The sequence below is a fragment of the Crocodylus siamensis genome, chromosome 1 (genome assembly GCF_052110815.1).
Source record: "Crocodylus siamensis isolate JL-2025a chromosome 1, ASM5211081v1, whole genome shotgun sequence".
Classification (NCBI taxonomy): domain Eukaryota; kingdom Metazoa; phylum Chordata; order Crocodylia; family Crocodylidae; genus Crocodylus; species Crocodylus siamensis.
In genome coordinates this window covers 406,427,502-406,440,569 of record NC_143395.1, presented here as the reverse complement: position 1 = coordinate 406,440,569, position 13,068 = coordinate 406,427,502, and the positions used below count along the sequence as shown (strand labels likewise).

The following is a 13,068-nucleotide window of genomic DNA, read 5'->3' as shown; positions in this document are numbered from 1 at the left end:
GGTCGTTTTTGAATATTGCTGTTACAGAGAACTAAATTACTCAGGATCTGACATTTCATTCATGGTTGTGCAACTCAGGAATATCCCCACAGATGTCAGTGGAGCTGGATCAGTGTAAAAGCTGTGAGGATCATGCTGCTTAGTATGTGCTGTGCTCTCCATCTTTGAGGCGCTGCATGAACATGAAATGATCAAGCCTGGGAACACCTATATGTAGCAGGCAAGTGTTACCTCGGCTTTGCAAACAGGGAAAGCAGACAGAGAGAGGTCGATGGCAGGCCTTCCACAATGAGTCAGTGGCAGGCCTGGGAGTGGAGCTCAAGAGAAATGTAGGTTGAGTGCTGATGCCACAGCTTTACAATATATGACAGACCTCAGGGTTAACCAACACCCACAGAACTGGGGAAACCAATGAGACTTTCAACTGTATATGCAGTTTCTTGTTGGGCAGCCAGGTTTCTTCACACCTACAGTCCCGGGGCTGCCTTGTTCCCAGAGGTCTCTTGGCCTACCAGTTTGTAGGACAGCTTAACAGTGCTGGGGAAAACAGTATCCATCATACGACACAAGTGAAGGGGCTGTGTGGGAGAGAGATATGGAGTGTCTTTGGGCCCCTCAGTAGATAGGCAGAGGGATGAAGACACTTCATTGCACTGTGGCAGGACACTGTGTGTGCCTGCCACTTTAAGGCTCTGGAGCTGGCAGCCTCCAGGTGCCTAATTAGGGCAGCCATTTTAGGTCCAGGGCTGCCTATATAAACAAAGCAATTTGGCTGCTGGAGGTTAGGTAATAGCACTGCCTGGTCAGTGGGCTGTTAAGTTTCATCTAGAGGCAGGGGAGGAGCTGTAGGGGATGGTAGGAGGCTCCTGGACCTGGGTCTGACTGGAAACTGCACCCTGCTGGGAGTGGGTGGCCTGGTGGGGCTCCCAGTGGCATGGGAGCCCCCAGGAAATGCCAGGCCACTGATCACCCCAGTGAAAGGTGGGTTGGGGTGCCTTAACCCCTAGCCCTCACCTTAGGCTGGGTTGTGTATGCTGGAGGTAGTTGTGGGGGTGCAAGCCCCAAGGAGGAGAGCTGGAGGCCAGGTGTGGCCCAGGCTGCCTGAGCCCTGTGGGGATTTGAGACCCCGAGGAGAATTTTGGGGTCTGCCATGGCATGGCTATGGCCACCTGAGCCCACCTGTGGAGGGAAGCCCTGAGATGCAGTGTGGAGCCCCCAGTGTGAGTGGGGGGCAGCGTGTGGAGCCCCCAGTGTGAGGGAGAAGGGGCTCAGCCAGAGAGAGAGCTGAGTCCTGGCCCCAGTAAGTCCTCCAATGTGGGGAGGCGGAGTTTGGGTTGAATATAACACCAGCAGTAGTAGCACGACTTGTTGCCCAGGGGGAAAGTGCGAGTCCCCTGTGAGACCTTGAGACACCAGTCATGGTGTGAGGTAACCCCAGCTCCCTATATCTGGAGGAGGACCCAGGGAGGGGGACCCCAGGAAAAGCGTATGGGTCATACATCAAGGCCTGCCAGAGCTTCCCCTAACCGGCACAAGCAGGAGTCAGGACCAGGAGGGTCAGAAGGGCAAGGAGGCCTGCCAAGAGGGACACCCAAGAGCCAGGGGCCTGGGGTCCTGACTGGCCTGGAGGTGGGCTGGGGCTAGTGTGAGCCAAAGGTCCCAGTGAGGGGAACTGGTGGCAAGGAGATACGTGGCCCAGTACGATGGTGACAGGGTCCACCTGAAGGGAGGAACTCAGTTGGGGTCCTACAGCAGGATTCTGGGCCCCATCGTGGGGGACTGGCACGTATGAGATCATTGATGTCATCAGCAAGGCTTGGGCTGTGATGTAGGGGAGGAATGGAGCTGCAGATAGTGTCCCTTAGCAGTGGGGCAGAAAATGGGCAGCCTCCTGCCTAATTACATCTGTTAACTGATCAATTAAGACCAAGGCGTGGTGGGTGAGAAGGCGGGCGGTTTGTCCAAGAACAGGTGGCCGGGCCACACGGAGATGGGCCCCGGTAGGCCCCCTGTTACATGCACACCTTTGGGCGTTCCCACATCTCCTCTGTGCTTGCCAAGTTTGTGATGGAGGCATAAATGCAAGGGCAGAGTCTGGTGTTGGATTCCTTGCACTTGACCCTACCTTGAACTACAGTCCATGTCAGCAGTGGGGGGCAAATCCCCACTTAGTTGCTCAAGTAATTGAAGTACACACCTCGGTTATCTCCGCAGTGAGCACCATGAAGAAGGATGGCTGCCACCTGTCCATGTACGTGTGTATATCTATGGTAACAAGGTTGTGACTGCTAGAGCTGTTTGCCAGATGCTGTTCTGCACAGTGTCATGGTAAAATTTGCACCCTCTTTCATCAAAGGTACATGCCACTGCCACTTAAAGGAGAACCTCCAACAGCCATTAGCTGTATAGGGCCTATGGCAAACAATGGAAGAGTTCCCATTCCACCTGACAGAAGCACATCAACAAACACGAGCTGTTTCATTACATTTCCTGACCCCCGGTATAGGTGATGATTCCCAGTAATACCCTTTGACTCTAACAAGGGCCCGTGCATCCAGCTGGGAACCAGCTACTCCAAAATATTAATCGTTAGTCCAGTCAGTCTTTCCTTTTCTTCCCTTGCCCCACTAAAGTCTCTCAAACAGTTGCCAAAGATCAGGAATGACCATTATAATTGTCTTGTCTTTTTTTATAACTGTGATAAGAGAGTGCAAGCAAAAAACCTACAATTTTGCATACAAGGAGCAATCAATCCCTTGCTGCACAGCTTTTTCAAACCCTTGCTCAGAGTAATCCTCTGCAGCATTTGCCATTCAGCTGGTTCTTTGAGGAAGAAGATTAACCTTCCCAGATGCTGATAATAATTGCAACTAAAACAGCAGAATTAAAGCAAGGCAAAGATGTGCAGTGATATTTCCATCTTAGTCTCCCGAGGCTCCTATATATGTGATCCACTGGATCCCGAGGCTCCTATATATCTGATCCACTGGAAATCCAGCATGTTGGAGCAGACTTGATTAATCAAGACTGCTGGAGCGCAGAAATTAACGTACTCCAGCAAACTAGCATCACGTTTATCAGCATCCCTGCACTGAAAAATGGTGGTGGGGGCTTTGAACTAAAGCTCACTGAATGAGAATACATTACGAGCTCTCATTCGAAGTGCCCTGCTGCCATTTTTCAGCGTAGGGGATGCTAATACACATGATGCTCAGGCACTTCTAATTAGCATGGCTCTCTAATTAAAGTGCCCTCACCCACACCTCCCAGAGCATGTGTAAAAATGGCTCTAAACTCAAAGCTCAAGTGTAATCAGACTGCTGACATTCTTCTCAAAGTAACTGCACTAAGATGTTTAAAAATAAACCCACTTTATTTGTCACAAGGGATGTTAGTCTGATCTGCTATGGGCGGGGGACATCCAGCAGGGCATGCTCCCCAGGGTAATTGTCTCTGATATGTCCTCCATAGGAGGTCTATATTGAGCAGATTCTTTTTGGTATTGGGTGGTGGAACCGGAGCGTGCTCCATCCACTCCATGCATTGACTTGGTATTACAGTGCTTCCAGGACCGGTGCAAAAAAACCCAGAAGTTTAAAAATAAACTTTTGAAGCTGTTTGGAAGCAGTCAAGCCCAGTGACACAGAAATAGAAAGGGACACTCAGAGAAACTAATTCAGATTCTTTGCTCTGTATGTCAACAGTTTTAAGAGCAGTGGAAACACAGAGCATTTAAGGTGGTGGGGAAAGAACTACCGGCTTCAACAGTGATGTTGGGAAGATTAAGCACTTCAGTTGTTGCCATCAGAAGGGGGCCCAGAAAAGCAGGAGGCAGCTGTTCTGCATTGTTTACAACAAGCCATTCAGGGGACATAACCATATGGAAAACTGAGTCCTGGGACAGGAAGTATGACTCCTTTTTGAAATGTGAAATACTTCTCTCTGCTACTTAGCCTCTTTTTCATTTCTGAGGAAGGGCATTTCATGCTGGAATAACCTCTCCCAACTATACAGTTGGTCTAATAAAAGATGTCACAAAATATCCTAGCCTCTCCCTTTTTAATGCACATAAAGGCTTGGCTTCTCTGCAGGAGACACCCTCTCCTAGCAGCGATGCAATAGCCTGCCAGCATGGCACTTCTTTTAAAGTTTCTGCGCCCAAATCAATGTCCCTCTGCCTAGACTGAGTAGAGTGGAGGAATCACTTCCCTAGATTTGTAAGAGACCATCCAGTATATTGCGGTCTCTCTTTTTTGCAACAACAGTACACTGTTGGCTCATATTCACCTTATGGCCTACTGTAACTCCCAGGTCCTTCTCTGCAGTACTGCAGCCTAGCCAACTATTCCCCAGGCTTTATTTATGCATGCAACCATTTTGTCTCAAGTGTGGAACTTTGCATTTGTCCTTGTTGAATTTCATTTGACTGATTGCAGGCTATTTTTTCAATCTATTCAAGTTATTCTGGATCCTAGCCCTATCCCCCTGAGCATCTGAAACTCCACCCAGTTTGGCAAATCTGCACCAGATCCCATGAGCTAAATTATTAATGAATACATTAAACAACACTAGACCCATGGCAGACCCTGGGGAAAACACATTTGATACCGCCTCCCAACTAGATATTGAGCCATTGAGGACTACTTGTTGAGCATGATGATTCAACAAGTTCTGTATCCACCTTACAGTACTTTCATCAAGTCTTTATTTCCTCAGCTTTCTAATGAGAATGTAATGGGAGAAAATGTCAAAAGCCTTGCTAAAGTCAAGGTGTATCACATCCACTACTCTTGCCTCATTCACAGAGCCTGTCACTTTATTATAGAAGGAAATCAGATGCATCAGGCATGAGTTGCTTTTGGTGAATCCATGCTGGCTCTTCCTCATCACCTTGTTCTCCTCTAGGTGTTTCACAATAGTTTCCTTTTCAGGCCCTGAGGTCAGCCAGACTGGTCTGTAGTTCCCTGGTTCCTCCATTTTCCGTTCTTAAAGATGGGCACTATATTTGCCCTTTTCCAAACATCTGGGGCCTCATCCACCCGCTACAAATTCTCAACAAGGATAGGTAACAGCTCTGAAATTACCTCAGCCAATTCCTTCAGTATCCTAGGGTGCATCCCATCCAGCCTTACTGACTCGAAAGCATCTAGCTTCTCCAAGTAATTGCTAGCTAGGTAACTCTGAGTCCCTTCCAACCCTACAATTCTGTACTAGGAAACAGACCAAAAACAAATGTGTATTTTTTGTAGGCAACCAAAGAGCCTTTGGTCACCATCTACCTACGCTGGACTTAAACCAGTTACAGAGATGTGGAAAAGGCAGTTTCTCCTTTCTCAGCCTTTCCAGTTAGTGTGAGTAATCTGAATCTTTGTTGGCTGTTTGGAAAAGGCAGTTTCTCCTTTCTCAGTCCTGACCCATGCTCTCCGCTCCCTTCAAAGGACCAAACTACTTTTTCCAATAATACCAGTGCCAATACATTTTTGTCTTCTAAAACTCTCCCATCTTGCACAATAATTGCCAGAAAAGACTGAAAATAATTAAAAACTCATAGGAGTTATGCTATTTTTGCTCTCTAAGATTGCACCCCCTCCAAACATCTGGGGTATTTTAAATATTTTGCAGACAAGTAAGACCTAGAGCTAGCTCCTCACTCATCTAGTTTCAGTGACCAGCCCTCCTATCCCCCTGGATTTTCTGTTATGCATTTTGAGGCCCCCAAAGAGCTTTACAGAAAGTTAAATGACAATGCTTTTTTACAGCATGGATTAGGATAATGGTTCAAAGAAATAGTCTGTGACATTATCCAGTGAAAATTAAAACCAATCATAAATGTATGGAGAAGAGGTATATATATTTCCATTAAAGCTTTAAAAGGTTTACCACCAGATCCTCACCTCAGCAGCTATAAAACAATCATCCCCAGAAGTCAAGGGAGTGACACCCATTTATATTTACAGAGGATGGATGCAGAGGATATACGTTTGCCCTACACAGAAGTCGGTGGGAGATACGGATACAGAAAGGTTGCAGAAGAAGAAGCTAGTCCTTAATTAGTACCTATAGTAACATCACAGGAAAGCACAGGTCCCAAAGGGCTGGGTAATGGAAAATCCCTGCAGGAATGGGAAGTATCCCACTTTACCTTCCCATGCAGGTGGAATGGGTCCCTATAGAGAAAATGCCTGTTCAAAAGCTGTCTGACAGCACATAACTCCCTTTGTTTTACAGCATCATGTCTTCCAGTACTCTCTTCCTATCATGCTTTTCTTTCCTTTTAGCTTCCTGTCATAATTACCAATGCATATTCCAAGCCAGCTGAAACAACAAAGAAAGATACTATAAAGTTTTAATCATCTGAAATGACTAAATGAATTGCCAAAAATGAGGCTTATTAACCAAAGCACACAGAAAAGTGCCTGCAGCAAGGGCGGCAGCATGAGGACCTGGATTCGAACCCAACCAAACATCTGAGGGAGTTCAGACTTGGAGCTTTGTAATAAACCCATATCTATTCTTGGGACCTGGGACTGTTCTCTTGAAGTCTAAGGTTTCTGAATAGACACACCAGGCCAGATTCTATTCCACTTAGTAGCCACCTAAATGAATTTAGGCACCTAAATCCTATTCTATTCCAGCCTGTTCAAGTCCCTAAAAATCTACTATACTGTATGGCTGTGCAGTAGCAGTAGCATCATGGTTAGTACCTGCCAATACTACGTTGCCATAGCTCATCACTATGGCGATGTAGCATCTTGTGTGGATGTACCCAGTATCTACTTTCATAGAATATCATCATCTGATCCTCAAGACCGAGTCACAGAAAAGCAGCAAGGAGGAGAAGGACTCACCTGTTGCATTAATTGGTTTTCATGGACTTGAGCAGGCTGAAATAGGATCACATAAGAAGTCCAAGTTTACTTATAAGCCTGATAGGTGGAACAGAATCTAACCCAATGTGAGTCTGAGGAGTGAAGTGATACCAGTGTACAGTTTGTTTCTCACTTCCATTGTACAGATGCTAAGGTCAAAGCTTTCCAATGTGGCCAATGACATGGAGCTCCTTTCTCTGGGACACTCTGAAGGCTCTCATTTGCAGAGGGTAATGCTCTACATTTCATGAAAATTAGGCTAATGCAAGGTATCTCCAGTTGGGCACCTAAAATTAAAGTTCTCAAAATATCAAGAGAAGTCCTTTAATTTCAAGAGAACATTCAAGCTTCTCACAAGTCAGGAAATAGCCAGGTAAATGGGGAACTTTGACTGGGGTATGCCAATATTCCCGCTGGGAGCAACGCCAGAGGTTCCTGGGAAGAGGGTTTTGCTCCTCTGCTCAGGATCAGACTGATCACCATATTTGAGGTCAGGAAGGAATTTTACCCTATGGTCAGATTGGTATGGACTGTGGGGTCCTTGCCTTCCTCTGCAGTGGGGACATGGCTGTGTACCCAGGATCTCTTGAGCAGACATTGACAACATTTCACAGAAACAGGACATTGGCTGCTGTGGTTCCCCTGCTTTGCCTGTGGCAAGTTAGGGTATTAGGTTTATGTTGTGTCAGGGTTATGAGTAGTCTTAAGTTGAGTTTACACTATAGTTGTCTGGGATAGTTTGGATAGGAATGATCTTGTCTCGGGCAGGGGGCTGGACTGGATGACCTCTAGAGGTCCCTTCCAGCCCTACTTCTCCATGTTTCTATGATTCTCTATAAAATGCTCCCATTAAATCCCAAACTCTGTCCCCTTATCCATAAGCACAAGAGACTCTCCAAATACATGATCAAGTACTGTACAAATAATGGCATAACCTACAGCTTTTGTTGACAACCATATATTTTTTGACAACTTCTAAGTGCTACTCTCTGTATGACCAACAATCAGAGCTCTCATTTATTTGAGGCTCATAAATGCGTGGTGAAACTTGGCTCTGTTCGATAGAAGCAGTTGTTCTCACTGAGGCATGGCTTCTGCAAGGCCTCGCTCTATGTAGCAGCCAGATGCATACAGTTTTGCACTGGACTGAAAGCTCCATGGTGCTCGTGTAAAGATCTCAGCTGTGCAAGTTAAACAGCCTGATTGCAGTATGGGTTTGAACCCACATGCACTAAAACTCCAGTTGATTTTGATAGGGATTCAATGCACACTTGAGAAGATTGAGCTGAAAAAGACAAGCCTTTTGATTTCACACTAAAAGAGACTGGGGCCCAGCCACAGTCACCACAGATTTTTTTAAAGACAGGCAGTTTTTCATGAGGCAGAGCTTCCGTGGTCTGCTGATTAATACAATGGGCATTTTCCTGTATGCGAGGGAAGCAGAGGCCTGTGCACCAGCCCTGTCCCAGTGGTGCACAAGGATTTAGCCCAGCGCGGGCGTTCTGAATCGTTTACTTTCTCATCATTATTGGGCAAGGGGAAGTGAAGCAGGGCTAGGAGTTGCACCATGAGAACATAAGAATTGCCATTTATTGGGTCGGACCGTGCCGCAGTGGCAGAGAGTGGATGCTGAGTCTGCTTCTGATCTGACACCATCAGATCAATACTCCAGACCTCTCCCCCCATTTTGCTGCTGGCCCGTTCTTCTGCTTTGCTATTGAACAAGGGGAAGGGACAGTGAAAAAATGTTCCCTGGAGCTGAAATGAAAGCTGCTGTCCCTTGAATGAACTCAGACAGAGCTGGGAAAGGGGTGATGTCATCAAGCTGTGGTCCCTTAAAGGGAACTCCCACACAGCAGGGCATTGTGAGCCAGCTCCTGCTTCAGGCCCTGGCAAATGGTTTCATAATAAGAGCAGTCACCTCTTCCCAGTTCAAGATATGTGGCAAACTTCCCACTCAGCCTCAGCTAGCTGGCCAGGCTTGGGAAGGTTTTCTATCTCCTGAATCACTCCTACTCTTGGGCTAGGATGTTCATGGAAGGAAGCAAGTTTTTGGTTACAAAATACTGTGGGGATGAGAATGTCAAAAGATAGTTTCTTTTCACACAGAAACATGAGGCCAAATAGAGACTTAAGGGAGTCTGAGGTCTAGTGACGTCCACGTTCTTCCCAACCCTCAGTGCGTGGCTTCCATGCAGAACAGACATTGCATTTGTCTCTGGACAAGTTGTGTCCATGTTGATACTGGAACAAAAATATCCTGAGATTGGCATGATCTGGGTTTAGTGAGTGACTGAATGCACTGCCACCTTTCTGCCGTTGATTCAATGATGCAATCCCAAGACTGCACTTTGTCTCAGGATAGAATGGCTTATCCTGGGACAAATGTGACGTGTTTGTAGCCTTAAACCAACTTAGCTTCTCTTAAGATGTGACTTTGCTTAGATTCACACCACTTGGCCACTAAGCTTAAATTAGTGCCACTTTGGCCTGGCCTAAATGGAAGACTAAAGTCGTGCCTAAATCTTAGTTTGTTAAATCAGTACAAACTGTCAGCTAAAGAAGTATGTGGAGTTCCAACTGAATTAGGCCTATTCTTTACTGGCTTGCGTGAAAGTGAAGTGAGAGTGTTTACTCGGGGTTCTGTACCAGGTCAAGTAGATTATTTTAAAACCATTTTAAGTTAAACTGGTGCAACTTTCTTCTTTAGATAAAGCCTGAGATACCAAAGGGGTCACAAGTGATGGGGAAATCAATAAACATTGGTAAAAGGAGGGTATACATTTCAATAGGGAATCCGCAACTTCCTCTCATGCCTGCCCTAACTCTCCATGGAATGCAAGTTCGACTCCATTAATTAGGCTTGGTGGCCAAATTCAGAGGGGGCGGAAAAGTATATGAGCTCCACAAGACAGCGAGCAAGTCCAAAATAGTGTAACTGAATGCTAAGGAAATTGGGAAAGACTTCAAGTTTTCCTGGGTTCATTTGCACACACTTTGGAATATAAGTCCCAGACTTGGCATCGTCTACTTTCTTTAACTTACTGTAAAAAGGCAACTACATAACCCCCCGAAATAATGGTTAGTGTTTCATGACTCATCATATGGCTGCTCAAGTAATTAATAGACTACAATAAAATCCACACAAGCTCTATGCTTTATTTCACAGGAGCTGGGAAAAAGGTTAAGTATCAATTGTTTTAGCATATGGTAACTTTGGTTTATTGGGAAATCTTTCCAGGGTCAGGTTTTCAAAGATGCCCATGCACAACTGTATAGTTTCAAGTGAGGAGCATCAGCCAAGACCTGTGCTCTGGGCATGCTCATGCAGAGCTCTGCCAAATCCTATCATCCCCTACTCAGTGAAACTACACCAAAAGTATTTGTACTCTGAAGAGCCAGATGTAGGAGCTGTCCCCAGGTGTGCAGCTGTCATCTCTCCCAACTCAGAGCATTAATCTGCTCCAGCCTGAATCTATGCACAGTGCCTCAGAGTTCCCTCTTTTCTCCTTCTGACATAGTACCCAATTCCTACCACTCCTCCCTTTACAAATTAAATATGCTCAGTCTTTCTGTCCTCCTCAGCAAAACTCTTGTCCAGACCTGAATCTGATCTTTCACGGTCTTTCCATGGTGAAAACCCACACAGCACCAGAACCCCTATCTCTTGCTTTATTGAAGAAGGGGATCAGCCATCTTCAAGCCATTCCTCCTTTATTAGATTCACACTCCCTTTTCCCCATAAACTTTGAACCTATTGCCCTTGCTCATAAGGCCCTGAAAAATATGCTTTCTGCCTACTGATCTGCTCTTCTCGCCTCCCTCTTCCTTACACCCAGCCTCTAAGGGTCAACCACCCCTGTTGTGTCTTCTCTCTACCTTTGGTGCTTAGACTTCTTGCACATGTCTACCTTACCTAGTCTGGCATGTCTTCATATTCTTCTGCTAAACATCCTTCCTCAAAACACATTTATTCTAGCAGGACTAGCTACTTCTGTGCTTCCAACTCCCAAAGTTAGAAGACTTCATAGATGCAAAAGGACTATTAGACGACACAATGGATATGGAACTATGCTGGGGGGCTCCTCTCATAGGAACAGGCACTGCGTGAAAAATACCACTAGCATGATCGTTTCATTTGGTCTTTTTCAGATGCAAAATAGGATTATTTTGTGTAATAACTGATTAAGACTGACTCCAAATTTCCTTTACATGTCAGTCAGGGATAAGAAAAATGGAAGAAAACATGAGAAGACAAGAAGAGGTAAGGACTGGCTAGTGTAATGACATATAACTGACATAAAAGACCCTGCTGTTAAATGGATGGATGGATGGAAACACACTCTTTCCTGCAGTGATTTAAAGCAAAGGGAAGGGTTTATTCATATACATTATGCTGAGAACAACTGTCTAACACTCTAATATCAACTATGTCACTCCATGGCTTTGGGAAAGTCATGTTAGTCTCTTTTGGGGAAAAAGAGAACTTAACTTTCCATTATTACTGAGAGTGAAGCTAAAGCCAGGGGTTGGCTATCACCATATCAGTTCCCCATGTATATGTGGAGAGGATAATAATACAGAGTCATTGCAAGGATTACTGAATGCTTATAAAACATATGAAGATTAAACAACCTATGCAACTGTTACATTTTTTACTGCTTGAGCCTGCTTATAAAAATTAAACTCCCAAAATTGCCTTAATAATTTAATGCACTGGGAGAAAACATAGGATATTTTCTCTCACAACAAGAACTGCAGCAGAAATATGCAGAAAAGCTAAATTCCTGAAAGGATGGAGGCACACTTTTCACTACACACTATTGTGCTTTTGTTTATTATTTAATTGCTTTTGTGGGGCCCCGTAGACACTTATGTTCTAACAGTCTTGTGAACTGAATTGTATTTCCCTGTGTGCTGGACTGGGTTGAAGTCTCACTTTCCCAACTGCATTTTTACTTACCCTGAATGTCATCATTGAATGTACAATATCTGCTGCGGTATTTGTTGAGGAGACGGAAAGCATTGGCATTGGCAAAATCTTCAAACTGGATCAAACAGTTCATTCCATACCTGTAGATAAAAGGACAATTACAAATGGATAGCAATTTCTTCACAATATAGGATGACATATGTACTTGCTATTCTTGCACGTACAGAAACACAAATATATACAAAACACCAGCAGAGGCAAACAATCAAGGAAATGGTATATTAAGAATGTCTAAATCTATCACACTAATGGAATCATTAGGTTAATCAGAGACCTTGTTGCCATTTTAGGGGAAAGTATCCTTACTTTGTACTTTTACAGCTCCTCCCATCTGAGTATCACAAAGTGTTTTAGAAACATCATCAAACAGGCTCAGAACAACATGCCAGAGAGCTGGGAGGTAAACGTTGTTCATATGATCAAGAGGATGAACGCAAGACACAGGAAAACAGTGTACTTGCCCAAGGTCACACAGTGAGTCAGTGGCAGAGACAGGATCTGGACCCAGACTTCCTGAGTATGTTTTAAGCACTAGGTCATCCTTCCAGTTTGAGCTGATTCCTGTTTGTCAGGAATTATGGCTAAAGCAGAGGAAGCAGATAATCTTTCTTCTATTATCAGGTCTGCCAGTGATTTGCCATGTTATTTAGGGCAAATCATTTCATACCTGGGTTCCTCAGTTTCCTCCTGGGAATAACAATGCTTACCTAACAAGGGCATTCTGAATCTCTTTTCAGCATTTGTTTGTAAATATGTGCAGCTTCCTGAGATAAAAAGCACTATGGAAAGGCTTAGCGTTCCTTGTGCCAAATATGCAAAACATTATTATATATTCTAGTTCATACCTGAGCTTTCCAGCATCTAATCATGCACTGTCAGTCCTTAAATTGGACATCAAAGACTTTATTACAAAATGTAGGAAACATTCTTTTAAAATTACATATCTTTATATCTAATACGTGAGGCAGTCTTCACAACGAGAGTCTTCACAACGAGAATCAATATACTCAGTAATGCTGATCCTTCACATAATGAGATTAAATACTGCACTCCTCTCAGGAGCTGTAATAGGCTTTGTATGTATGTATGTTTGCTTATAACTCGAGAATGGCTAGTCCTATGTACTCTAAACCTTCCAAAATCAATACCACCCAAAGAAAATTATAGGCGGGTTATTTTTCACTTGACCCTTTTTGGGGCTTCCAT

General features: G+C 44.6%; 1 protein-coding gene across 4 annotated transcripts in view; it reads right to left on the bottom strand.

The window, feature by feature from the left end:
- The window catches only part of ME3 (malic enzyme 3), a 179,430-nt gene that overhangs the window by 17,670 nt on the left and 148,692 nt on the right, over positions 1-13,068 (bottom strand). For all 4 annotated transcript variants that reach the window (XM_090030613.1, XM_090030616.1, XM_090030615.1 and 1 more), the window contains exon 7: positions 11,833-11,942. In XM_090030613.1, coding sequence (XP_089886739.1) covers positions 11,833-11,942 — 110 coding nt within the window. The remainder of the gene's footprint in view (positions 1-11,832; positions 11,943-13,068) is intronic.